The sequence below is a fragment of the Anopheles gambiae genome, chromosome 2, assembly GCF_943734735.2.
Source record: "Anopheles gambiae chromosome 2, idAnoGambNW_F1_1, whole genome shotgun sequence".
Taxonomy (NCBI): domain Eukaryota; kingdom Metazoa; phylum Arthropoda; class Insecta; order Diptera; family Culicidae; genus Anopheles; species Anopheles gambiae.
In genome coordinates, this window is record NC_064601.1 from 117515268 (window position 1) to 117543083 (window position 27816).

At 49.7% G+C, this 27816-nt stretch overlaps 5 protein-coding genes across 11 annotated transcripts; 3 read left to right on the plus strand and 2 right to left on the minus strand.

The window, feature by feature from the left end:
- The first annotated feature begins 219 nt into the window (after window positions 1-219).
- LOC1269575 (electron transfer flavoprotein beta subunit lysine methyltransferase) lies at window positions 220-9070 on the plus strand. 3 transcript variants are annotated; one of them, XM_061646711.1, is made up of 6 exons: window positions 220-522; window positions 5500-5852; window positions 7956-8225; window positions 8304-8434; window positions 8511-8728; window positions 8867-9070. In XM_061646711.1, exons 2-6 carry the CDS (start codon window positions 5557-5559, stop codon window positions 9029-9031), a joined length of 1080 nt encoding a protein of 359 aa, XP_061502695.1. In that variant the 5' UTR covers window positions 220-522; window positions 5500-5556; the 3' UTR covers window positions 9032-9070. The 3 variants fall into 3 exon arrangements, with proteins under 3 accessions (XP_061502695.1, XP_061502694.1, XP_061502696.1); XM_061646710.1 differs by having other exon boundaries at window positions 228-522; window positions 7950-8225; window positions 8867-9069; XM_061646712.1 differs by lacking the exon at window positions 220-522 and having other exon boundaries at window positions 5760-5856; window positions 7950-8225; window positions 8867-9063.
- On the minus strand, window positions 260-2465 carry LOC5667333 (uncharacterized). The gene is made up of 2 exons (XM_001687816.2): window positions 917-2465; window positions 260-842 (listed from the first exon to the last, which is right to left on the minus strand). Exons 1-2 carry the CDS (start codon window positions 1193-1195, stop codon window positions 645-647), a joined length of 477 nt encoding a protein of 158 aa, XP_001687868.1. The 5' UTR covers window positions 1196-2465; the 3' UTR covers window positions 260-644.
- LOC1269576 (uncharacterized) lies at window positions 2552-5505 on the minus strand. Its single transcript, XM_308219.4, has 2 exons — window positions 3540-5505; window positions 2552-3363 (listed from the first exon to the last, which is right to left on the minus strand). Exons 1-2 carry the CDS (start codon window positions 3918-3920, stop codon window positions 3175-3177), a joined length of 570 nt encoding a protein of 189 aa, XP_308219.5. The 5' UTR covers window positions 3921-5505; the 3' UTR covers window positions 2552-3174.
- LOC1269574 (solute carrier family 25 member 32) lies at window positions 9021-15620 on the plus strand. Its single transcript, XM_308217.5, has 5 exons — window positions 9021-11594; window positions 11664-11910; window positions 11978-12091; window positions 12199-12344; window positions 14749-15620. Exons 1-5 carry the CDS (start codon window positions 11245-11247, stop codon window positions 14891-14893), a joined length of 1002 nt encoding a protein of 333 aa, XP_308217.4. The 5' UTR covers window positions 9021-11244; the 3' UTR covers window positions 14894-15620.
- A 447-nt stretch (window positions 15621-16067) lies between these two features.
- LOC1269573 (ras-related protein Rab-32) lies at window positions 16068-27512 on the plus strand. Of its 5 annotated transcripts, none has more exons than XM_061646704.1 (6): window positions 21028-22989; window positions 23171-24480; window positions 25326-25542; window positions 25612-25793; window positions 25877-26020; window positions 26112-27512. In XM_061646704.1, the coding sequence occupies exons 1-6, from the start codon at window positions 22071-22073 to the stop codon at window positions 26220-26222; spliced, it is 2883 nt and encodes a 960-aa protein (XP_061502688.1). In that variant the 5' UTR covers window positions 21028-22070; the 3' UTR covers window positions 26223-27512. The 5 variants fall into 5 exon arrangements, with proteins under 5 accessions (XP_061502691.1, XP_061502690.1, XP_308216.2 ...); XM_061646705.1 differs by having other exon boundaries at window positions 23171-24057; XM_061646707.1 differs by lacking the exons at window positions 21028-22989; window positions 23171-24480 and adding an exon at window positions 16068-16378.
- Window positions 27513-27816: the final 304 nt, after the last annotated feature.

Below are 27816 nucleotides of genomic sequence, written 5' to 3' on the forward strand. Positions count from 1 at the left end.
CACTATATCTTATTGCTATTTTACTATTTTAAAGAACGAGACTTTCCTTATTTAGCATAATATTTAAGTAAAATCATATTAACGTTAAGATTGTACGGCGCAACCGCCAAAGCTCAACCGTTTCAAACTTCCGAAGCTTCCGTTTGTTTCCAATAGATGGCGTCCTCGCGGAATGAGCTTTCTTCACTCCGGCACAATTTTGTTGCTTGGGAACGGCACGGACTGACAGTTCGGTGTGAAAATTGCATGCATGCAACAGTTTGTTTACGTCGGTGATTTTCGTGTTTTATTTTGCACGTAATTTGCGTTTAAAAGTACAGAAAACCCGTGTCCACACTTTCCAACGATCGTTTGCTACAGTGCAGCACTGTTTGGTGGACCGCAATTGGTCAAAGTTCGAGCCGTTCGTAGCTACTTGTGTATCCCTAGCTTAACCTAGCTTATCGTGCGGCCCCCGCTTTCCCGCTACCGGCTAATGGATTTCAAACTTATGGCCCTGAAATTGGCCTAGTTAGCTCTTAGGTAAGTGGAGAATATTTGCCATTCTATAGCACAAGCAAGGTCGCTCGCCCTTTGTTGCGCTCTGGCTTCCTAAAGGACGTCCTCTTGTTTCACAAAACTAAACACACGAGAGGATGTGTTGCTCACTTTTCGGGCAATTTGATAACGGGTTTGTGTGGTTCGTCCCAGTACAGCTCACAGTGCTCGATTAGGATGCTTTCAGATCGTCGGAAGGCGCTGCTCATTCTTCGTAGCATTTTCGGTGGCAGCTTGCGTACCAGCGCACAGGACGCCACAACCGGAGACTGCACCAAACGGCTCAATTTGTCCGCACTGTCGACCTGTGGTAGATGAGGAATCATCGTTAGTGTTCTGTCCTTATCTTTTCAAACACTGGTTACACTATTACCCTTACCCGTATAATGTAGATGTCGTGCTCGAGACAGAACGCTTCCAGCAGCACCTCCTGCATGTGGCTACCACTCTCACCGTGGTCGTCGAACGGTGCCAGAAAGCAAAAATTGTACAACTCCGGATTGGCCGCCAAGCTGCGTACGGCACTGGCCAACCCAACAACTAGCCGCTTATCCTCCAGCGCGCTCAACAGTGCCTTCCTTGCGCTCGATCCGATCCCAACCGTGTGGAAACCGTTCGACTCCATCATCTTTCCTTCATCCGATGCCTTCAGGACCATGGTACGCTTTGACTGATGATTGCCAGACGTGGATGCCAGTTCGTCCACACACGCACAAGCACGTGATCCACCACCTTCTCTGGAATGCCGTCTACTTTCACCCTTCCACCCCAAGTAGTCCAAGCTCAAACGGGCGCGCGCTCTCCGTTGGGCAAGGTTGTGAAATGGCGCCGGATGATGGCCTACTACTTGGTGCTTGCAATTGCAACTCGTTCTCTAAACAAACGAGAAAGGTGCCGTTTGTTATCTTTGGCAAACACACTTCACACCCGTGCACAATTCGTCTTCAATTAGAAATGTCTATGCTGTTCGCTTTCGAAGTGGCAAAACACTTTCAAACTCGCGGACACGACAAACACAAGCACGCGCGCCCACCCGACAAAGATTGCTACACTCTCTCACGCTCTGTTCCGGTTGTTCGAAGCACAATGAATCAGCGTTTGCTGCGGCAAGGTACTTTTATGCCCGTAATACTAGGTCGCGATCGTCTCACCAACACACACACACGCCTCGTCGCGAGGGCACACTCGTTCGGAATTCGCGACGCCTGCTATATCCACTTTCCATGAATGAACTCTAATGCCAATGGGGGGGATGGTGTATTGCCGCACTTGCGCAATGGACAAGCATTTTTATCAGCTGTGGTGCGGGCGACCGTGCACCGAAACGGGTATAAACCTGTACGAACGTGAATCATTTGGAAAAAAGGGGTACATCTTCCCCGTTTTCGACCGGGAGGGCACGCCGTCCAAGAGAGGGGCTCGCATGAAGCTCGAATGATGCAACATATTCGTAGTTTTGCGGTCTTATTCTAGCGTATTTCGAAGGGGTCGCAAACGCGACTGGTCATGTGATCGCGCTAACCAAAAGAAAGCGCGTGAAAGAATGCAATGTTTGGATGGGAGCAGCCCGTCAAGCCGGTCTGTGACCGGTGTGTTGGAAAATGGGAGGACCCCTCCACGTGACACACGCGATTGAACATGTGAAAACAGAATGGGAGTCCCAGAAAATTCCATCTGCTATGTTTTTCTCGTTCCATTAGTGGCCTTTTGTACGGACCAAGTCCCATAAAAGAATGCCGATTTTATATCACTGCGGCTGATAATGTACTCCCCGTAGCTGTTATCAGGAAATGAGGAAATAGCTCGACTGTTATCAGAATCAGAATCGCGACGTGCATTCTTTCCCTTATTATTATTGTCCATATTGTTCAAAAAACATTGCAAAAAGGGGACGGTTTCGGGTTGGGTTCGTTTTCCTTTTTCGGAATCCCCCTAAATACTGTGACTAATGCTTACTGGTATTGTGATATCTCATAGTCGAAGCACGCCCACAGAAATGAGAAGGCGCATGTGATTATGAATTTCATTCACAAAAGTTGTCTCGTTTGCTTTATTACACATGTTTAGTGAGGGGGTTTTAAACCTACATTATATGTTGTAGTAACATAAACGGTAGCAGTAGTGTAGCACTCTAGTGATGGTTGTAGTAGTGGTGCCTATAACGACACGCACTTACACATTCCGGCGTTAATGTTGTAATGTTCTTGTAACTGTTGTAAAAACACTGTGTTTGTAACACTGTCGCGTCCATTTCCGTCATCTCCATCGCACTAATAGTTCTTGCTCCCTTAAGTCTGTTGATCACTCGCGCGCAGCACAACGATTTATCGACGGTAGATTTCACTTGCACCGCGATTTCGCACCGTAGTAAAATCAAACCACCGCATTATAGCAAACGATCAGACAGTTTCAGTTCTTCATGCACATGCACACGGTTTTCTCGCTCACTTTTTCTGTTCCGTCGGAACTGTTCCAACCGCTTCGCCATCCATTCGCAGGCAAACGGATCAGAAGGAGCAGCTCGGACATGAGTCTCCTCTCCGCGGGACACTTTGACTGGTCGTCAAGGTGTTTTTTCAGCTTTGTTGTGTTTTCTCAGTAGGCATTGGTCACTGAGGACAGTGCAGGTGGCGAGGGTTACTTTTCTGGTAGCTTAACGATTGGCTTGATTGGAGCTTCCCAGTGCTCCTCGCAGTAGTCGACGAGCTGGTCCTCCACGTCGGTGATGGTTTCCGTCCGTCCCTCGGACCAACTCTTTTGCAGCAAGGCACAGGACTCAACGCGCGGCGTCCCGAGCATGCGGCTTAACTTTTCTGCACTATCAACCTGCAATGAGAAGGCAAATGGGAACGATTGTTAGAGTATTGCTAAACATTGTTTTCATTTTGCATCATTACAGTGACACACACTCCGGTGCGAAAATAGAACCCATCGAAGCGCATCGTAATGAAGAGTGACGGGGGCGCGGCGGCCAAGCGTGTCGAGCGAGCGACTGAACCTACCTTAATTATGTAAATATCATGCTCGAAACAGAACGCCTCCAGCAGCACCTGATGCATGTGGTTGGCCGGATTGCCCGAGGCGGCCAGAAAGCAGAAGAGAAAATCCTCCGGCGTCTTCGAGAGTGCGTTTATCGATTCCGACAATCCGACGATGGCACGGTCCTCCCGGCTTGCGGCAACCAGCGCCCGGCGGACGGTGGCCCCGATCGGTTCCACCATCATCATGCCACCGTCGTCGCCGCCGCCGCCACCGCCACCACCAACGTTGTCTTTGCCCGTGGTCGTCGAATCGAGGAACAGGTTCGCCAATTTGGCGTCAATGTCACCACCCTCAATCGTGCTGCTAATGCTGCTGGTACGGATCTTGGTCGCTATCACCATTTTGTCTGCTTTGTTTGTTATCACCACCGTTTCACACTTGGTAGCCGTTATTGCGTAATTCCAACGCTTGTTTGCGGAGTTAGTGTCTCGCACACGGATATATGGATTTGGCACGCGCTAATAGCGTAGAAGGGGCACACACGCGTCACTGTTTGAGTGTAATATAGTCGGCGTCAAACACGAAACACGGCCCTGAGCGAAAACGTTACACGTTGCTTGCTGAATGTAAAATACACGAAGCAAAGTCGGCTGCGCATGCTTTTATAGACACCATCCCCACTCGCGCAAGGGTGGCGCACGAACGACCAACGACGAACGCGAACGAATGCGCGAGCACACAAACGAAGTCGACGAACAGACCCCACACTAAGGGTGGGTTCTGATGAGGTTGTGGCTGGGTTTGGGACAGGTTCCGCGCTTTGCCCCGGACCCCCCCGGTGCGTGCTTAGGTTGAGCTGGGAAAAACCGGACGATCCGTAGCGACAAACGCATCCGACGGGGAGTTTTGGGGTGTGCAACTGCACCCCTACGAACCGGTAGAAAATCCGCCTTTCATGGAAAAATTGGACCACCGATCGATGGAAACTTTATTCGATAACTTGTTTCAATTGTGGTTGTCGTCCTTGGACGCGTAAAGGATACACGGAACGGGTACCGGAATGTCAAGCCATACCGGATCTTTCGTTCTACCTGTCGAAAGCAAACTGGAAACTGGGCTAGTGTCTGGCATGGCGGTCAGAGACACGTCATTTTACGTCAATGGCCACTCTCCACGGCGACCTTTGATCGCGAGGAAAGCCAAAGATGCTTGACCAAAGTTCGGCATCGATCGTACGGCCTTTTTGAACAGTCAAATATTTGAATGGCTTGAGCTCTTCATGCGTTTCTCCATGCGTTTGCAAGTCATCGTACGCCTATTTGGGGAGTCGTGTAGTTTCATGTTTCACAAATCCGGTTACGGCATCCTTCTATCGTGTTCCGTTCGGCATGAATGAAACCGTCGCGGATGGGTTCGCGGATCATGAGTCGTTGCTGGGGGAAGCCACCACTTTTCTGGAAGACTTGCTTCCAAGTTCCCATCTTTATTTTAGTATTTTGCAGTACCGGGCTTGCATTAAAACATTTCCAAATTTCTCAGAATTATAATACCGCGAGAGGGATCTCCCGCATTGGGGATACCCCAGCGGTTGCAATCAAAAATGCTACCGACAACACAAACAAGTTTTCGCGCAATACTATTAATATAAGCCGTTCAGCGGGCATATCGGCCGCTTGTTTGTTTGTTATTTTGTTAGTCTTGAAGCACCGAACGATAATTCGAAACTAGATTACATTTGTTTTTGTGTCTGCAGAATTGTTTGCTAGAAGTAAGGCGCAGAACTGGTTGTTGTGTGATGGTTGATACTTTTCACTCGACACAACAACAAACAGAACGCCTGGTTCCCTCACAACGGGGTTGCGCAGCAGACATTAGCAAAATTACTGTGTTTTAACGTATGGGCAGGCAAGAAAAACACCACAGCAGAAGCACACACGCAAACAATTAATCTCGTTCTTTTCCCTTTCCTTATCTCGCTAGACGCTGCTGCGACGAGAAGAAGCGTGGAGTGGAAGGCACACATAACAACAAAAAAACATGTCACAGATCGCGCGTCACGCGAGCAGAAGGCAGATGAATGGCGCTGGCCTTGTCGACGTCGTCGTCCGGGGCTGGCAGCGTACTTTCCACACCAACACAGCGGCAGCCGTTAAATTTCGCACCACAGATGCTGTGTCGGCGGCCCACGGCGGCATTACAAACACTACTTCGAACCATCGTTGGAACCTTCGTCGTTACAGCCGTACTACGGATCGATATGATGATGGTGGATCCGGTGGTGGATTCGAGTCGTCGCGTGTTGCTCCCGGCAAACCATCGGATGCTACTGGCCAGTAAGTAAGCCATCGCGATCCTAATTGGAAATCAAGATTGCTAATTAAAAGCTAACAACAATGACAGCGCACAACAATGTTGGATGTTCGATGGAAAGTTTGGAAGAAGTAGTACACCAGCAACAGGAAGAGTTTAATTAGCAGGATCGTGAGCTGTTCGTTTGAGGCGATCGGTATGCGAGGATCGTTCCATAACGATCGCGAAATGATGGATTGCAGCATTGGGGCTTTATTTTGCGCAGCTATTAGGAAAATATGGCTTTGTATGCTCTGCGACAAGGAAACTGATTTACCGTTTTACTTTACTCGAAGCAGGTCATTGGACAATGTCCTAGAATAGCGCATTAAACTGCTAGTATATAGTCGTGCCGAAGAGGGCTCGTCTTTCATGTATCAACTAATAATAGGACGTCACAGCACACAGCACAAATCACCGATTGTGTATGCGCAGTTGATTGTTTATTTTTACGATGCCATGGGCACATCGAACCTGCTGACCATCTCCCTTCGGCGATCGAAACCAATTGGGCGCGTAAATTGGTCAGTACGCGTATACGTCAACCCAACCGGGACTCATGTTGCACTAGACGGGTCCGCCGTAGGGTGGTGGTAGGGTGTAGTGGGAAACGCGAAAAGAACAACCAACTCGACAAATTCTATTTTTAGCATATTGAAATGTTTTGACACCCTCCGCGTATCGGTTCAACCCCGGGTGGTTGCCCAGCAGTTGCTAGGTGGGTTAATGTTTTGAACGATCAAATCAAACCCTCGCTCCCCTCTCATCCCGCCTATCCCAAAGTGGCCTTCTTCTGTCGTACATGATTGCTTTACCGTGTTCTGGTGACCGGTTCAAGGTCCGGAATGGTCCGGTGGAACCATTTTCGCGGTAAAGCACTGCAAAAACATGAAAACATTCGCTGCGAAAGAACATTATTGCTGGAACGGATCGATGCACCGTTATTATTGTAACGATGGTGCTGTGGATGTCCCCGATTTCACTTTCGTCGTATTGCCTTTGCAAAACCGCGCCATCGTTTGCGGCGGAGTCCACGTGAGTGGTGATTGCGTATCATGCGACATGTGATCGTCGGGCGCGCAAAAGTAAGCCATTTGGCATTGTTACTGTGTGTCGTCTGCCGTCGCCGATATAATTAGCACATTTTATGTGAAGGTAAAGCCAGGGAATCGTTAAAACAAAGCGTGAAACAAATAGTTACCCTAAACTTTACGCTTGTATGCGCTCCCTTAAAGGGTCCGCCCAACGGTCATTCAACAGAGAACAGAGCATCCAATTTCCTCCAAGACACGTAACGATCGCGTAATATGTGATGGTGATCGCGTATGACCGTTCTCCGATCACCTTTCCTCTCCGAAGGGGGCCAATACCCCCTCGGTGGTGGAAGAAACGCGACACCTTCTCCAAAACCGTCACCGGTCACCGGTTGCTGAGGTGATCGCACGCACTGATAGCATCGGGCCGACCGATATGCCGTTATGCTTGGCAACGGCAGGCAAAAGGCTACCGAAAAGGGTTTGCCGAACCTCCGCAATCATATCTTCCAGCTATACGGTAAAGATCAACTACCTTTGATCATTCAACCGGGTGATACGTGGCTACGTGACCGCGATACCGTCGCGACCCCGGGGAGGACGGCAGGATAAGGGCGGTTTGGTGCGAATCTTGCTGACCGCAGCTAGTTCAGGGTGGTCCGAAATGTTGCGTACGCGCAGCATAAATCGCACTGTTTTGTCGCCTCTCCACTGTTCCCACACCGGTTGGGACGTGGGACGTGATCGTTGGAGCGTGCACATAAGGAGATGACCCAACCGAAGGACATACCCGTACGGCGGCGGCGGTGGTTGCCAATTGTCGATCATTCGTTTAGGTTCGCGTTTTCATTCCCTCCACTGCTGTGCTGTAATAACGGTCAAGGGCAATGAATATACGGCTGTGCACGTGCACGCTGCTAAAAAGTTCACGGAGGGTCGGGTTTTTACCGTGGGCAATTTCAAAAATGCTTGCAAAAACGCATGCTCTCTTCTGCTGCGTTTTGAATGTTTGCTTTTCTCAACCATTTTTCTTCACCTTTCTCGCAGAAACAGGAATGCGCCCTCAACAACATTGTACGCGAACAGCGGCGGGAAGGATTCGGATGTGATAAGCGTGCGTGGAAAGATCTTATCAAACACGGTGCTATCGCGACAGCACATGACGCCGGAAATCGCACTGCACCTCATAACGCCCGATTGTGCCATCTACCATCAACCCGTCGGCGCCGGCCACCACAACAGCGACAACAGTGGCGCCGATACCGGTTTCTCCGCGGATCCGTTTTGGGGATTTTTCTGGCCCGGAGGTCAAGCGCTAACGAGGTGAGAAAGAGAGCGAGAGAGAGCAGGAGAGCCCAATTCGTTTGATCACAATCTCACCGCGTTCCCCGTATCGTACAGGTTTATTCTTGACACGGGACACGTTTTCCGCGGGAAGACGGTGCTGGAGGTGGGATGCGGCTGTGGCGCTTCCGCGATCGCTGCCTTGCTGGTGGGAGCTACCCGTGTCATAGCAAACGACATCGACCCAGGTGTGATAATTTGCTCAGGAATTGCAAAACTGTTTATTTACTTCTCGGGCTTATTCTAATCTGCCGTGTCTTTCAGTCGCATTGCAGGCCACACTACTGAACGCGGAGCGGAATGGGATCACGGGTAATCGGTTGGTGGTTAGCAGCGATAACCTTATCGGCCAAGGCGCCGACGAAACCCACCAAACAGTGGACCGGTGCGAAGTGGTGCTAATAGGCGACCTGTTTTACGATACAGAGATAGCAGCTGATCTCCATCCCTGGATACAGCGACTGGCACGTGCTGGGGCGGAGGTAAGCGAGGACATGTCGTCGGTGCCGGTGATTAGCGGCGCAATTTACTGCAATGCCAAAGATTGTGGCTCATTGTGCAGTGGTGAAAGCGAGGGTGCGAATATTTCATCACATTATTTCACTTCTTTTTCGGTACAGATTTATATCGGCGATCCCGGACGGCACGGTATTACCGAAACGGGTGTACTAAGCCAAATGGAACTGCGCGCTCGGTACGAACTACCTGCGAATGTTTGCCTGGAAAATAGTGGATTTTCCCATGCCAATGTTTGGCAGTTTCGTTTACCCAGCGATGAGGCGTGACACCGGGAAGTGGGCGCGTTGGACATTCCTGTTTTCGGGTAAGCTTATCTTGGTGGGGTGGTGGGTGTGTTAAAATGAGTCGAAGGTGTCGTCGTATCACTAATTAGCAACATTGCTTGGAGTTTAAACGACTTACCACTATCATCGGTGTAGATATGATATGAGAATGTACCAGCGAGTTACAATAATGTTATCTTTTGTAGTATCTCTTATCGAATGGCAAGCATTAATCGGGAGAGATATACCATATAAGTCAATGTCGAACGAAAAGCAACAATGAATTGTGCTTTTACGGCTATCAATTTTCAGTGTCAAGCAATAGGCGCAAGTCATCTTGTCTTTTTTTGGGCAAATGGAAAGCAAATTGCGCTTTACAAGATGGTTGTTGTTTTTCTGGAATAATTTGGTGTAGAGAGAAATTCGTGTTTAAACAACAGTGGGCTACAGCAAGTTCATTAAAATTAATTTTCTGACAAAAAGCTAGCTCTTTTATTGCGTTTACTATGTAAAATGCATGAATTATTTATATAAGCTGGTCGTCTTCTTTATGTTCAACGGAAAACATACGCCGTAATTGCAAATTTCTTATTAAGAAAAGCATCGGACTGTTTTCCTGTTATCGTTTTCGTAACCGGATTGTGTAACGACCATTTTGAACGCAACCCGTGGCATCCAATCTCGACGAAATGTTTGACGAGCAAAACAAATGTGCTCATCGTACACATCGATTTGACGTTTGCGGTCCACCTGTCAAAAACGCTCGCTCTGGCCAGCACTGACACGAGAGCAAAGGAGCGTTTCATCATCTTTTTCACCTAGTGACTGTGTTTCTGTGCAATTTCGTGCCTTTCCGTTCGGTGGTGTTGAAACATCGCAAGAAAAACTGAACCACCGAGCCACCAGTCGTCGCAGTTTTCGGTTGTTGAACAGTGGAAATGAGCACAACACCCGAAGGAAGGGCCGTAATTGCTGCAACAGAAGAATGAAGGTGGTGAAGCGAACGTGCTGAAAGCGGAAGAGGCACCAGACGACCAGTCAGTCATACGATCCTTGTCTCTTTGTCGACCTTGAAAAAACGTATGTGTCCGTGCGTTCACGGGGGGAAGAAACAGTGAGTTTCCTCGGGTCCTGCACCACATAAAGACCGTCGTACGGGTGCAGTGAATCAGCTGTGTGTGTGACCGTGCGTGCGTGAGTGTTAGTGGGTTGTGTGCGATAGTGTGTGAAACAGAAAGGCGGCAGTGCGGCGAGCCCCCCTTTTTTTTCTAAACAAGCATCGAAACTTGCAGGGCGCAGCAAGATGTGCAATATGTTAACTTTCTCGAAGCACAGTGAGCAAGTGGCAACTACTAATACATACGAAATCCGCACCTCGTACGGGTTTACGTCATATCTGACCGCCCTTATCAGTCGCTAGATGGGACGGTGTGTTGTGTGGTGGCAGCAGTGGTAGCCGTTTTTTTGTAGCAGTCCGGATCGTCGCAGCAACGCACGCAGCAACGAAACAAGGCGCAAGCAAATTAACGCGCACTAGCACCCCTGCCGAACGACCGCACCAAGCAGCGCCGTAGCCAGAAGGCCAGGTCAGGAGAAACAGCACGAGTAAACGAAGCAACCGACGGTCGCTGTGCGAGTTAGCAACAGCGAAGACAGCAGCAGCAGCAGCATCACAATCCGCAATCGCCTGATTCGCTTGTTTTGCAGTGTCTTTCGGTGAAACCGGATGTATGGCAGGACAGGACGGCGACTCCGCGTAGTTGCACAGAACAACACGCCCGGAAGTGAATCGTTACTCGGTTGATATCCGCGCTGTATATAATGTATATACCTTTCTTCCTTCCGCAATCCTTTTTCTGCCTTACTTCCGTTGCTTTACTGAACACCCGACCGTCCGCATTAAAGGCGTGAACGTTTTCCCCCCGCAAAAAGAACAACCACCTAACTCCGCTCGTTACTGGATCCGGGATCCGGTTCAAACGAGTCATCAGCACACGTACCAGCGGCGCTGACGAACATTCACGATTTTTGTTTTCACGGGCAGCTCGCACTCGTGACCATATGTTTAATGGAACAGTAGTCTAAGGGTAGTAATATTAATTGCTGATCGCAAAGAGACCCCTGCAGCGCGCAGCGTTCATCACACAATTTTGAACTGTGCACGACGCCACAAGTGCTGTAGAGAGTTGAGTCAGTGTGCAGAATATTCCCACGAAATGGCATCATCGCTGAAGAACCACAAGACGGCTGCGGCCGCCGCAGCAGCAACGGCCGGTGCAGCCGGTGCCGGAAAGGGCAACTTCGGATGGTTGGCCCACGTAAAGTACGAACATCTGGTGGCCGGCATCTCCGGTGGAGTAACCTCGACCCTACTGCTGCACCCGCTGGATCTGATCAAGATCCGATTTGCCGTCAACGATGGGCGAACCGCCTCGGTGCCACAGTATCGAGGGTTGACCAGCGCGTTCATGACCATTTTCCGGCAAGAAGGCTTCCGTGGACTGTACAAAGGAGTCACGCCGAACATGTGGGGCTCTGGCAGCGCGTGGGGCTTCTATTTTATGTTGTAAGTAGCAAGCGCGGGACGGGTAGGGGTCTCGTAACAAATCACTAAATGCGCATCTTTGCATTGCAGCTACAATACTATTAAGACATGGATTCAGGATGGAAACACGGCTCAACCCCTGGGACCTACGCTGCACATGCTGGCCGCAGCCGAAGCGGGCGTTCTAACGCTTGCCATGACCAACCCAATCTGGGTGGTGAAGACGAGGCTGTGCCTGCAGTGCAATGAGCGAGCCGGCAGCAGTACCGGTTATGCCGGTATGGTTGATGGGCTTACCAAGATCTACCGCACCGAGGGCATCCGAGGATTGTACAGGGTAAGTCATTTAGAGGTTTCAGTCAATTTGTCGTAAGTCAGCTAACGATGCGCCTCTTTTCGTACAGGGTTTCGTACCGGGAATGTTTGGCGTATCGCACGGAGCGCTCCAGTTCATGACATACGAGGAAATGAAGAACAAATACAACCAGCACCGCAAACGACCGATCGACGCCAAACTGGTAACAGGTTTCCCTGTCGTGGCTGCCCGCGGCGGGAGTTGTGTCCGCTTGCCACGATTACTAATGCATCCCCTTGTTTCTTTTCATGTTGGCCGTTCCCGGTGCAGACGACATCCGAGTACTTGACGTTTGCCGCCGTGTCGAAGCTAATCGCAGCCGCCGGTACCTATCCGTACCAAGTAATCCGGGCGCGCTTGCAGGATCAGAATCATAGCTATAAGGGCACCTGGGATTGCGTGAAGCTGACATGGAGGTACGAACGGGTGTCAGGGTTCTATAAAGGGCTGATGCCGTATCTAGTGCACGTAACGCCCAACATTTGCCTAGTGATGTTGATCTATGAGAAGTTTACCAACCACTAAGAAAGGAAAGGCGCGTTGCTGTGCAGCCCAATCTTTTAAGACACTCTCCTCTCCCACATACCGCGCCGGATACACAATCGATCCGGTACGGTTTCCTCGCCTTCCCCTCGGCTTCCCGTTCACTGCAGCATGAGGTCGGTTTACTCCATTCCCGCTCTCGAGAGAACACCCGTTCTGCTCGGGAATTCTTCTCACAATCCACCCCTGCACGTGTGGCCTGCTCTCACGGCTCTGATACGATGCTCGTTTAGCGTGTAAGTCGTTTCCAATTCCATCGTCACTAACGTGTTGTGTGCGTTCTGTGTGTGCGCGTGTGTGCGCGTGTGTGCCATTGGCACATCAGCATCGCACATCTATTTATTTGTATCTCTCTCGTTGGCCCCCGTCCATTGGGGGGCGGTCAAGGTGTAGTGTTAGGACGTGTGGAAGCAGCAGCTCTTTGCATCAGTAATTATTATTACTATTACGATTGTTGTTATGATTAACGTTATTATTAGTTGTATGTTTAGAGCAACTTTTATAAAAACAAACACCACTTATATACACAAACCTTACCATTCACACCTTAAAAAGCCCGGAACATCGCGGGTATTTCCGAAACAAAAACAAGCAGTTATACTTAAAGCCAATTCTGTCGATGATTTTGCAAACGCTCTACGTAATGGAAATTTTACAGTTATTTCGTGTAAACGTTGAAAAGGATTCAAAATCGCTGCAATTCGTTTTATTCGCAAGGTCCCGTATTGTGTAATGAAAAACCACACCATGTGTTTCGTTGTCATTTGCGTTGTTATCTTCTGGTGTGATAAATTGATTAGCACAGTGTATCAAGTGGTGTGAGATTACTATTTCGGTTGTCAGAGCAATGGCCGTCTTATCTTGTCACGAATTGGTTGGTTCGTCAGCGGTTTGTGAAAGCGAATCTAAAGCGTAGGAACTGGAATGTTGTGTCCACTTTGAGCTGTGCTCTCAACCACGAACGTGTCAAGTGGAAAACTCAATATAGACAGGAGGAGGAACATGATGCTTAAGCTTTAGCCGTGACAATGCAAAGACAAGATTCATAGCGCGCTGTAACAGCAAAAACAACTTGAACGCTGAAGTAAAGTATGAAACTTAATGTCGCTTAGAAATTAGATAGTGTGTACACAAGAATGTTACATCCATAGCAAGAGTAGCTACTACTTAAGGAAACTTCAAGAGATAAAGTGGCAACGACATGTACTCTAGTATACACGATCGAAAAACAAATCAAAACAATTCAACAATTATATAAAAATGGAGAAACAGCCCAACACAATTGGATTATCTAAAATGATGAACATTTACTTAAAAATATTAAGACGGAATAAGGATGATTAGCAGCAGATTAGAAGTACAGCAGCACTTTGAATAATTTCGCTTCAAGCAAGTAAGACTTTTGCATTTCTGAACGTCCGTTCTCCTCCGTGGTTATCAGTCGCCCAGTGGCAGTGCTCGGTCACCGGCCGACCGATAATGGGTAGATTTCTTTTGGCAAGCGATTCGAGGGCGAGCAAAGCAAGCAAACACGCCGCCAATTCACGTGAAAGATGAACAACAATTTAACAATACAATAGTGTGTTATGAATTGGAATTGCGCCGCAGGCATGAAATTATGGTGGAAGCGAAAAAAACACTGAGAGCGATAAGAAAACCTCAAATCTTTGAATGTAAAATCGGGTGCGCTTGTGTGAAGAGCGATGAGAAAATGCAATAACTGAACCGTGGGCAATGCAAGCAAAATATTAAAACTCCCCTCCAGAGCAGCAGAATGAAAAACAAACGCAATTTTACATCCAAATCAAAGCAATAAACAAGATGAAGCAATCCGGTACACGAACTTAGCCAGCAATAGGACGCTTCTGCGAATGGTTTGGGATGTGACAAGGCAAGATTACAAAGCGTGTGCAAATAACTGTAAGCGCCGATAAAGATGTAAGGTGTTCTGTATGGGCCTTTTTCTATGTTCATCTACAATACTAAGGGTATCCTTTCTTTTCCCGGTTTCTCCACTTCTTTGTCTGTAATGTTTTTATACCTCTGTTTTACTTTTGTATGGGTAGTGGAAAAAACAAGAATGAATGAACTGAAACTGATTTGATAATGGTGAAGTAGTCTATTTCAAAATGAATAAAAATCTGCAATTCAAATGTGCTCTTGAGCATAAAAACAATCTTCAGTAACAAAACAAACAAACAAACAAAAATCACAGAAATTGTATACCAAAAAAAAGTAATGTTTTCCTTTTCTCTGATCTTTCTTTCTCCATCTCAGATTTGAGTCGTGGCGCGGATTCTATAAAGGTCTCGGTCCGAACCTGACCCGGGTCATCCCGGCGACGATGGTTACGTTTGTAACGTACGAAAAAGTATCACACTATCTGTTGGAAAGAAGCAAGGCCAGGAGCATAACGCACTAAACAGGGAACGGAAAGAAAGTGTCGTCTTTTGTGCTCACTCTTCGGGTCGGTTAAAGTATGGTTAACGTGTTAATTATGCCAGCTAGGCAGCTATGCAGCTACTATGCAGTTTATCCTTAAGCAATGTTATATATTACTGCACAAAGTGAGGCGAGACGAGACCACACGACGATGAAGCTTGCCATTGGTCGCTCGTCTACAAAGTTACCAAAAATTATCCCGTACACCACGCGTCTAGAAAGACAAGCCGCATATCGTGCTTCTAGTTCCTTTATTTCTTAGTTCCTTTCAAAGTAAGCAGACAGCTGATACGCTGCACCGGTGCTATCTTATGTCCCGGTCTAGCTGTCCCAGTACAGGACGATTTCGAAGGCGCCAAAAAGCGTTTCCCCCGAACACACAGTTGCGTTCTCTACTTCGCCATACAATGCCATACACTGGGCGGGCACATCACATCAATCGGTTGACGGATATTGTCTTAACAGTTTTGAGCATTTCGTACACTCGACGAAGGAATATGACTTCAAGGTATAAATTTCAAGGTACAGTATAACGTCGTCAGTGTAAGACAACTGGACATGGCCTGCATGTGGATGTTTTAGCATACAATGGACAACAGCAAAGCGTTCGTCTACGATGCAGAAGATGTCGCGATCGCGAAACGCATCTTGGCAACAAGAACAGTATAGGAAATATACTTCCTCGCGTAGGAATGTTAGATTATAAATGCATTATATTTTCCTTGTGCATAAGAAGCATGTGTCACCCAAAGTCCGAAGTGATATCACAATTCAACAATTATGGCATCCCCGAGAATAGATTTCTGTTGCTCGATGACACACCAATACTGTGCTAAACTGTGCCGGTAGTATCATTCAGGGACGCGGATGCGCACTAGACGCCCTTGGTGTCAGAGATTTGCCAATCTGTAACTCTGACAGTGCACTTGACACGCAAGGGGATACAGTGATTTGTGGCAAATCTTTGTCTGTACCAAAGTTTAGTGCAATATCCCAGACAGAAATTGTGTGATCCTCAATGCAAATTCGTTCAAAAGATCCAGATCCTGATTCTTCATGAAAAATGTCCATTAACATATGACAAACTTTTCCTTAAACTGTATAGTAACAGTACTATTCCATTGGTTTGCACCACACTGTACCCACCAGCGGCCACTGAAGGACGTGCGAAGTCAAATCAAAACAACGTACTCTACCGTCCCTGTCTCTCAAGGGATTAGACAAGATTGTGTGGAATGAACATCAGCAGCAGCAGAAGGGATACGGTTGAAGCCACGAAGAACATCGACAGGCATGGAAGAAAGTTGCAAGTGAAATATCCATTTTAAAATGACACGTTGTGTGCTACGAAGGAGGTGAATTCCTCCTGCAAGACAAGAGCACTTAGTTATCGAAGCTCACTCACTCACCCTTTGGCACCAGGATGGTATCTTCCGATGGGTTGCATTACGCTCACCCTCCCAAGGTACGTATGAATGTTGAGTTTTCAATATTTTCATTGTTTTCCGTATGTCCTTCGTTGTTTCTAGAGCTACAGAAGCGGTCTGCTTTCGTCCTCAAGGCCCACGACTCCACTCCAGATTCAAATATGTGTCTGTGTGTGTTTGTGTTTAGGGAAAATTTATGAGACCATGTCAATGCTTTCCCTTGAATGTCCCGTAGACCTAATTCGTCGATGGCAGTGTCTGCCCACTACTGTACACAGACGCCACGGAACCATACCTTTTTATGCTGCTGCGTTCGCTCGAAACAGCTTCAGCGCGCCTGGAACATGAAGATAAGATAGCGCGGTGTTGCCGTGCACGGACGACGGAGGGTGGCAATTAGGGTGATAGGGTTGCCGCGGTCTCTCTGCTACGCCGTCCGACCGTACGTCAGCCGAGGGCAAGTTCTTTATCAGCTACTGTCTGTCACTTTCGCTTTCACTTACGACAAAAGTTCTATCTGTCCGTCCTCTCCATGGCACCCATTTGCCTCCTACTTCCCCTCATCCTTTGGTCTCAGCTGGTTGAGGTGTGCGTGTGCGATGGAATGGCGGAACAGACCCTTTTTCTCTAATGTGCGTGCTTGCGTGGCAGAGGGGCAAAGCGGGTCTAACCGTGTAGGATGACTCAAAGCTCACTGGATCGCTTACCTCTAGAGCGTTTGGAGACTCCATCTTCACCAACACCAGCAGCAGGTCCCGCATTGTAGCCGAAAGCGCGTCTTAATCTCTTATCAATCGCGCTTGGTTCCCAGTCGTTTGTGTGTGTGTTAGCTGTGTGTGTCGGCAAGCGGACTCTAACGTTACGTGTCGCGCTAGTGTTTGTTCGCGATTTGTTACGACCCCACGGTGTTACGGTTGTGTCGTGTGTCGTGGCTGTCGGGTGTAGTGTGTGGAAACAGTGTGGCCGCAGTCGTTAAACTCGCTCCGATATTGTACACATTCCTGCCCCGACGTAAGACGCACTTGGGACGCGACTGGGTGGACAGAATTTTGCACTCACCACGAAATCTCCGCCAGTGCCCCTGTGCTGCACGCGTCACTTTTGGAGGCAGTGGACAAGGTGCCAAGCAAGGTGTTTCGGTGGTAGTATCGTATCGGTCACAGCGGACACAGCGCCGTTATCCTGCTGCGCCTTCCATCAATATTAGAAGCTGTTCGAGCGTGGACGTGTGTGCGTGCGTGCTGTAAAGTGCAGTTCGTGTTGACGAGTGTAAGTGGTTGTTTGTGCTTGTATCAACAAATTTCTTCAGCTGCTTCTTCTTCTTCGCTCGCTCTCGCCGTATTTATCCATCCAGAAGAGAGTCCGATCCTTCCGTCCGTTCGTTGCTCCTAGAAACGGCGCCTCCTTAGATAAGCAGCTTCCAATGTCAGCACTGTCGTGGGCTGCGTTGCCTGAATTGCGTGTTTTCTGGTGTGAAGCAGCGTGACGGCGTGGTCTGGGTCTAAGAGAGTGTTACCGAGTATATGGGAACGCGGTTACGTTTTCCTCGATCGAGCGCGAATGCGCACGCGGCTGCCGGCGGCCGCTTATCTAGAGAATAAACACAAGCGAACCGCGTCTATTGTTGGTGGATGCAAAGGGCGGGGGGATTGAATCTAGAACAACAGCTCTTCCTCCTTCGGTGGAGAGACTGGAGGTGTGGGAGACGATGCCCCGGGGCAGAAGAAGGCAACGGCTCTAGTGCTGTGCGCAAAGGCGTTTCAAGCGGCGCGAACAAATTGTCTCGGGTTTTCAAAGGGAGCCCTTCAAAGGGTAGTCAGTTAGTAGCGATGGTTACGACCGTTATCACGGCGGTGGCAGCAGCAAGACGCCATACGAACGGTTCCGAGGATAACTGTGAGGACGACGGTGGTCCGCGACTGTCCGGCCCTTTGCGCAAGTTGCGTCGCCAGTCCTCCCGGCTGCGGAATCTTCTACCATTGCTGGGTGGAACTGGTGGAATTGGTAGTGGCAAACCCGTGGAACAGGTATATTGTGCTTGTCTTTGCTGTTGCGTAGAGGTCGAGGAGGGTCTGTGTGTCGAAAGTGTCGTTGTTTGGCCGTTTTAGGGTCCACAAGTCGAACAACAAGTTGATAAAAGTATTTCGGAAGTGAAGTGAGTCATAATTAACTGTTGATGACTCATTCGCATACTCCATCGGACGCAAGTAAATGCAAATCAACGCATTAAACGATTTAAAGCAGTGTATAGGAGTATCGTTGTAAACCCATATAGTAGTGAAAATGGAACTATATCTTTGTTGAATCAACCAGTGTTTGTTCGGATGGGTCGGTCCTGTGCCTGTCCATGCAAACAGCAGCAAGCCCAGCCGCGTGATAAAAGGCAACGAGGGCGTAGTTCCTTGGTGCATTAAGCTCTATAAACGTCACCCCACCGCGGCTTGGTGCATGGTGCAGATGCAAACGATTATTATGTTTGCCAAATGCCGCCGACGTGGAAAAAGGAATGACTCACGTGTACGGGTTAAGATGTCCGTCCGTAGTGCCTCCAACGTGTTGTAAGAAAATGTGACTTGAGTGATAGAATGTAATCATCGCTCTCTCGGTGGCGGTGGTGGTGGATGACCATGAAGAGTTTTTGATACTTTTCTACTGAAAGTAATCAATAATTGGATTTCATTCACGAAGATTTTGTAATCGTCTGTGTACTGCTGGTGTGCCGTTATCGTTACGAGTTTCCGGTTATGCTCGGCCATGAGACGCGCAATGCCTCTTGAAACAGTCATTAATTGAGCAGCATTCTGCCGAAGCAATCAGACTCCCTAATCTTCTGGAGATGGCCAAAAAAATCGATCGTGAATTTTGAATCGTTTTTGTTTGTGTCAGCGACTCATAATCTATCGGTTAGCTGCTCTCTATCGCTATAGCGCTGATGAGTTTGAAGTCATTTGAGACCATGAACATCACCCAAGCAGGCTATGAATTTTTAATCCCCTCCGTTTTTTCTTTGGTTTGTATGATGCTTTTTAACCCCGGGAAAGGTTCGAACGGTGATGAGGTCATGGCACCATGATTAGGAGGATGTAAATAGTCTAACGATCGAAAAATGTCTTCCAACAGCTAGAAGTGACAAAAAACTGTAAAATGTTGAAGCCATTGATAAGCGTCCGCCGCCGCCGTCAAACCACCGTCAAGCAGTGAAAATGCGCTCAAACACGGTATTGAACGCCAGCGCCTGAAGTCACTGCGGGGATCGTGTGTACCGTTTTAGCTACAATCGGATTGATGAAATGTCGGGAAATGTCGAGGTTTTATAATACGGGGATTTGGTTACTCCCTGACAAAAATGCTAAAACCCGATGGGGAGGGAGTAATACCATCCACGTACCCGATGACACGCATTGAAACGTTAATGAAGGTATCATAAGCTCTGGCTACTTCTACCACCGAAGGTATGGCGCAATCGGGGCGGCGACAGGAACGGGGAAGCTCGATGAGGCATAACGAATAGGAATAGGTTGTACCTCCTCCTCCTCCTCCTCCTCCTCCTCCTCCTCCTCTCCCTGCTGTCGGCGGGCGGGAATTGAGAGGGTTCCTTATAACTGTTCCGCATCGGCGAACGGCCACAACAACCAGCCCCCCATTCCCAGCTAGTAGTCGGCTAGAATTAGAGGAAGGTAATACGAATAAAAACACCTTGCGGCCGTCCGACCAACGGACGAGGTGTGTGTGTGTGTGTATTGGAAGGGGATGGGATCCTTTCTGAGGCTTCTCTTATTAGCTGGCACAAATGGAATCCTCGAGGTCAAGAAACGTCTTACAACTTCATAGGCGAAAACCCGCCAACGCCCGTCGGCACCGTATACAGGGTGCGTGTGCGTATGTGTGCGGTTGGAGCAATTTTCTAAACATTGCGGCAAAGTAGCAAAGTAACCCATGCAATGCGATGGATACGAATGTCGAATTTCAACATCAGCACAGGGTGACTGTTTTTCCGTCTCTTTTTCGTTGTTGTTGTTGCAGTTTGTTGGAGAGACAGAGAGCGAGTTTGTTTAAGTTTGTGGTAAAGAAACCTGCTTCAATTGACTTTAGATATAATTACAACGACAATATTGAGTTACGGGCACATTTTTGTTTATAATGCGTCGTTGGTGCGCACTGAAGTGTGTCTAGAGTCGGAGTTCCCTGCTTGGGCTCGAGCCCTTTTGAAAGGGAAGGTGTTGGGGGGTTTGTGGCAAAAGGGAGTTCGCATCAAACCTCAAACCTTGAGGTAGAGCCAAACGGGTTTGATTAATAAAGTGTTAATATGAGAGAGGTTTTGCGAACTACTTTCACATCGTGCGTATGTGAATAATCACAAGATCGTGTGCGTTTCTGCTCGTGTGATGGGATAGCAATCATTGCAATCATTATCATGCTGAGACAATTCTAGAAGTGCCATGAATCCATCAATCGGTGAAGCATGTCGATGACAGCATTTGGCCTCGATCGGCCTCGGTTAAGTCTTCACTTTCGTCCGTGTCCTGTCCGTGTCACCAACTGATAGCGAACACAACAGCGGCTTCTTCGTCAGCGAGTTGGAATGTTCCACCGATCGAGAAGATCAGATTTGTTTTCCTCCGTTTTCGTTTTTTGCTGCAATGTGTATGTCACCAACAAGATAGAGAGGTCCTTTTTTGCCGTGCAGGGACCGAGGCCCGAGGCAACATTCCAAAGATCGAGGCCACAGATAAGGCTTGCGCAATCGCGTCTGAGGGCACTGCCTGCCTGCTAAAGACCATAATATTTCGCTTGATAATAGCGACGACCACGATGATGATGGCAGCGACACATGTCGTAACGTTCCAGAATGGATGAGAATCGCCACACCAAAGATCCCGCAATCGATGGTTTGGTGGATTCGCGGTGCCCGCGGTGGTACTGTACCCGTTGTTGTGTGGTGTAAGCATCGAGCAGTTCGCAGGGATGCGCTCGAGTTAGTCTTGTCGTGGGATCGAGCGGAAGCTGAAGCGCGCGCAATAAGAGTCCCTTCGGAAAGCAGCAACAGCAGTGTGACATCGAGCCAGCAAGTGCAACACTGTGCCACACAGTACCTACTTCTACCGGGTTGCCTTTTGGAATTCGTTCTCAAAGTCGTCGCTTACGCGCCGTGAAACCTGACACCGCCCCAGAACGCTTGTTGGAAGTGGAGGAGCGAGTGTCGTCTACCGGAACGGAACCGAAGGAAAACAACCGTTCTGCTGAAACCTGTTCTGGAACAGCCGGCACGGAACGAAAGCGGGAGGAAAACTACACACACACAGACCATCGCCGCCGCAGGCCGCCCCCTAACCCGGATCAGAATCCAACGGTGTTACACATCTTTCGCTTTCATTAGTGCGCTGAAGTGTTTTGTTTTGGTGGCGCAGCACCACACTCTACGGCCGACAGGTGTCGTGGGCGCAATTCGTTCGTTCGCCCGCTCGCTCGCTCGCTGCTAATCGAATTAGGACATCGCGGGGACGCGTCGGAACATTGCTCGCTCGCGCGCGCGTGCTTAGAAGAGAGTGTCGTGAACGCCCATCGTCGTCGCGCGCTATCGTCGCTCGTGCTGTCTGCAGGACATTCTCCCGCCGAAAGCAGGGTCGCCGCCGTCATTCGGTTTAGTCGGAGCGGTGAAGTGAAAGGCGCGGACCGACGAGCTGTTGTGACCTATTGCCGTGTGTCGGGGGATAGCCAGCAGACAGCAGTATGGAGCAGGCCACGGCAACGCGCCGCCTAACGCGCGGCGAATCCGAGGACAGTCCGGTCGAGTTTGTGGTGGTGGATTCGGACGTGTCCATGTCCGATGCAGGGCTCAGCTCGCCCGAGAAGAAGCCGAAGAAGAAGCGTGGCCTGTCGTTCAAGAAACTGCGCACCAATGCGCAGAAGCTGATCCCGAAGCGCGGTGGCCGCAAGGACTCGTCGGCCAAGTCGTCCGAGACGAGCTCGCTCGGTGGTGACTCCGGGGTGGTGAGCGGCGGTACGGATGATCTGCTTCCGGCTACCCCGTCGCCACCGCCACCACCGGCCTCACCGACGGCAACGGAGACGTCGATCGAAACCGTGCTCAAGTCGACGGAAAGCCTGCCGGCAATCAAGGAAGATCCGGTGCGGGAGGCGGCAATGTTGGGCGCCCGATCGGACGAGGATATGCTGCTCGAGGGAAAGGACAAGCAGCGGCAGAAGAAGGCGCGCAAGCCGAGCCGGGCGGCTAGCTTCATGAAGAAGCTGGCCGGACGATCCAAAACATCGAAGGTAGCGCCGAACCCGGCAGTCCCCGCTCCCGGCGGTGGTTCCGAGGGAGACGAGATATCGTCCGGGACGCTTGAAACTCCGCTGAGCATCAAACGGCAGACGCCCGAGGGTGCCATGTTTGTGTCGGACACGGAGCTGTACCAGGACGGCGATCGGGACGATGGTACGTCGGTGGATCCGCCGTCGCCCGTGCTGGTGCGACAGCTCGATGCCGAACCGACGACACTGAGAGCCAAACGAACCGAAATGAAAATCACGCTCACACGCAACATGCCGTCGACGAAGCCGGGGACGATTGAAACCTCGCTGGATGATGAGGACAACAACGCTGCGGTGATGCGGAGCAGCGGTGGAGGCGACGGCAACAGCAATGGTAAGGCTTCTTCCGGTTTTCGGTTACAGACCCAGCCGACGAAGCCAGACTGACGACGACAGCACGATAGTCGGATGTCGCACTGGCTTCGGCTACTGGCGACGAACGCCCCATCGACCAAACGATCGACCGCAGGCGCAGCGTATGCTCATGATGTCTTGATAATTCTCTCTCCCCGCAGGTCTGAACGCTGAGAACCGGGAGCTCGCAATCGACTCTAAACCAATTAGCTCCGACAGCGGCACTGTCCCGTCGCCGAGGGCCTCAATCGGGAACGAGCAATCGTCGCAGTTGATCGCAACCACTCGCACGCAGCAGTCGTCGTCCTCCACGTCATCCGTCGATGCGCGCCTTTCGAGTCTGCTGAGTGGCGATTACATCGCAGAGATTAACAAGTTTTCCATCGAGAACATTACCAACGCCGGCGCAGCGAGCAGCACAGCAGGAGGAGGAGGAGCAGGAGGAGTAGGAGCAGAAGCGGTGCCGTTACCGCAGCCACGTGCGTCGTTGTCGATTCGGGAGCGCTTCTTCCAGCAGCAGCCGGTGGTGGTGACGACGGGCGACCTCGACCCAGTCGCCAGCTTTGATTCGCAGGACATTGCCCCACCGTCGTCGGTTGTCGTCGACGAGGAAATAGACGGTTTTATGAGGAAAGCGAGAGGAGCGAGTGCGGCCACAGCGCGATCGAAAGGGGGCAGCAAGAGTCCGGGTGCAGCGACGGTCCAAGACAAGGCAGCGGGACCCGCTGGTGGACAGCAGCAGGACTTGTCGCCGTCATCGTCGGCGTCGGCAAGTAAGGCAGCGTCGACGGTACGTACGCAGGAAGCGGCCAAACCGTACCAGTTGGGCAACAGCCTAAAGAATCCCAACAATTCTGGATTTAAATCGATCGAACAGCAGCAGCAACGCGAACAGCCCCAGCAGCAGCAGCAGCCTGATCAGAAGCAGCAGGAAGATCCGGTGCCAGCGAACACTGCCGAGGGAAGCCCGGACAAGCCCGGCCAGGAGGAACAGGGTGACAGCACGGTCCCAACGGAACCGACCATTGTGTTCGATATCGGAACCCAGGTACGCCCGGATAGGACCTCCACTATCGTTAAGCCTGCCAGCGGTCGGTCGGTAGCGGCTACGCTCGCGGTACCTTCGCCAGGGCTCGAGAGCGGCGCCCAGTCGGGGACATTTGCCTCGCTCGGTAGCACTTCGCGCTCGTTGGAGGAGATTATCGGCGTCGGTGGTGGGTCGTACGACGACAGTAGTCAGAACAACACGAGCGAGGGCTCGCTCCGGCGCATTGTGTACGTCGAGCAGCCGACCTTCTACACACCAGAAGAGGAAGAGCTACTGACCGGCAAGCCGCCGCGCTCCTCCTCCTCCTTGCTGTCGAGTGCGGTCGAGTCTGGCGAGTACTCGCTCGAGTCGGAGGACTACCTCGAGAGCAAGATGTCCCCGCACGGCGATCTGCTACTCGAGAAGGGGGCCTCCGACCAACCGGTAAGTGTCGTTGGCCCCGGTCCCACGATCCTTTGCTAGTGTTGTACCCCCAGCACCACACTCCTGAGCCACTCAACAAAAAAACCTCCTATCCGCAGTTGTTGTTGAAGAGAGACTCTACTGTAGGGAGGGATGGGATGGGGGCATCTCGTGTGACATGGTGACGACGAACGTTGTTTCATGGTGTGTGTGTGAGATCGTTGTGTAGTGAATTTCTTTGAGGATCTTTTGCTACGAAGTAGGCGGCGCACAGGAATTGTTTGACATTTTTGGTGATGTTACATGGGCTGCGTGGTCGTTCGTCGTCGTGTCTGTAGTGTCAGTCGTCGTGTCCACTATTCAGTTCAATTGTGTGAAGTTTTCGGTCGTTTCTATCGAGCTCTAGCAGTTTATTCTGCACTTGAATGTATTCTTCTCAGTTATTTCTTTGCGCGGCACTCCATTGTGTACATACTGCGCCCGTTGGATGGAACTAAATGCATCCAAAAAATATCTCCAAAATGATAACATAAGTGCAATGTTGCCTTTGCCCTGAGAGTGTGGTGATGCTTGTAAATCTTTGTTATCAGAACCGCGCTATCTGTTGCTAAATGCAGGCGTAGCCATGACGCTGGATTGCAACATTGTTCTAATGCGTTGGGAGCTGGTCTAGGTGGGTTCCGTTCACCTGGGGGCCGTTGAACCGTTGAACAAAGCCGAACGAACGGAGGGGGAGGATGTGGACATTCAGTGAAGAGAGGGAGATGGGGGGAAGAGGAGGGAAGCAATACATAACGATGATGCTGTGCAATGTTATCTGGTAGCGGGCCCGAATACGAACAAACTTTCATTCCTTACCCCGACAGGCAACCATGGCGACTGGACAGGCCGAGAAGCGTGAGCATCTCTACAAAATTCTCGTCATCGGCGAGCTCGGCACTGGCAAGACGTCCTTCATCAAGCGGTACGTGCATCAGTTCTTCAGCCAAAACTATCGCGCCACAATCGGGGTGGACTTTGCGCTCAAAGTGCTGAACTGGGACCAGAACACGATTATCCGCCTGCAGCTATGGGATATTGCCGGTAAGAAGCAGCCGAAGAGGCAACCAGTTCGACCGAACGCTAATGCTCTGCTTTTTCGCTTCGCTTTAGGTCAGGAACGATTCGGCAACATGACCCGCGTGTACTACAAGGAAGCAGTGGGAGCATTCATCGTATTCGATGTAACGCGCAGCGCCACATTTGATGCGGTGATCAAGTGGAAGAACGACCTCGACTCAAAAGTGCAGCTACCCGATGGCAAACCCATTCCGTGCATACTCTTAGCCAACAAGGTACGTACGCTGGAGCTTCCCTGTAACTCGGTGAATCATTCTGAATGCTCCCTTTGCTCTCCCTGCTCCCCCCTCCACCATAGAGTGACCAACAAAAGCAGGGAATTGTGACGACACCCGCCAAACTGGACGAGTACGTCAAAGAGCACGGGTTCGCTGGATGGTTCGAAACGTCGGCCAAGGAGAACGTCAACATTGAGGAAGCGGCCAAATCGTTAGTTAATAAGGTCAGTTACAACCACCACCACCACCACCACACCCACCAGCCAGTGTATACCACGAACTTACCCCGTGTTCTTGTTTCGAATAACGTTACAGATTTTAATGAATGACAAACTGTTAAACACGGGTGAGGTCATCGATTCGGAACGGTTCGCCCTGGTTGGCGGAAAGTCGGACACGAGCCAGAAGAAGTCGTGTTCTTGCTGACCTAACCCTAGACCTCAACTAGCGGCGCGCGCTTCAACCGGCGCATCGGAGACACACTGCACCGTGGTTTTCCACGTTGTGTTTGGGCGCGTGCTGCTCGTGTGTATTTGTGTGTGGGTATGTGTGACCATTCCGCTGTGTTACGTCATCACCTACGATTTGCTTACGTTTTGTTTGTTTTTAACTTTTAATTGTTTTTATCATGTTTACAATGACTCTCCCCTTTCTTATCCCCTCGTGTCCCCCAATTGTTCCCCCTATTCCCCCAACGGTCCCGCGCGTTCGTTGACAACCAAACCCTATTTACCTATTTACTATTACCACTAACTATTATACTACTCTACTTAAAACTGTACGCCTACTCCACACAACTATGGGCACATAATCGCGTTGTTACTAAAACCCTCTTGGGCCAGCAAGCTAAACCAAAAACGAGTAATGTCCCGAGTAATGTTTCCCCTTTCGCGCGACCATTCGACAACTTTTGCTGCACACCACGCACTGTCAGATGTTTTCGGTTGCTGCAACACTAAAAACAGAGGAAAGTACACACTAACGCAGCTGAAGAAGAACAAAAAAAAAAAAGCGGATCGACAAAGCCGAGCCACCTACTTACTACACGGCACCCGATAAAGGGTGAACCGGATGCGCACCCCAAAACCATCCACAGTGGAGAAATCTACACACAGAGCCTCTTTCAATCCGTCGCAGCTTTTTTCTGGTGGGGATGATCGATCGATTGTTATTGTTGTTGATAATGATGAAGATCTTGTTGGCGTGTTAGAGAGAAGAGCGATGCTGTAGTGGCCATTTTTTTTCGTCGGAGATAAAGTATATTCATGTAATGAAGAAAAGAAAGCCTAAATTTTTGCTGGAAAGCATTCCAGTTCCAGTGCTGTTATTTTAGCGTGATTGTTTCGATTCAGAGAAAGAATATCACGAATATTTACCGCTTTTATATATCGCTTTAGAGGGGACAGCACGCAACATATTTCGGGTCAAATATTCTAAAAGGAGAAAGAGCTAAATTCAAAGATAGTATCACAAAAAGAGGAGAAACTGGCAAATACCACGCATCGTTCAGAAGACAACCGTGGCAACAAACCGTGGCGCAGCAGCGCGTGTAGGAAATAGCGAACGATCGGCTTAATTTATTTGGCTAGTTCGTCTGCGCTTTAGGTGTTTGTCGCGTGGAGTATCGTGTGCGACCGAATGCAGCTGAAAGGACATCGTATGATGAACCGATGGGTTAGAGAGAGATAACAAAAGATAAAATGTTTTAAAAACACACACCCAGAAGCAAAGCGAAGGTTTAATGCGAAAGAAACACGCCGTGTAGTAGTATGGATCGAAATAATACAAACCAGCGATGGATTTTGGCAAATGTCCAGGTAAAGTGCATACTACTGAACTCAAGGTTCGGCAGTGAGTGAGTTTATATGCCATTATGAGTAATTTTTCATTTTTGCTTACAACTGAATCAAACTATATTTGGTCTGTGTATGTGTGTGTACGTACATTGTTTGCCAAGTTCCTTCTCCAGAAATAGAAGCTTCAATTTGATCGATCGGTAAGCGCCAGGATAAGCATGAAT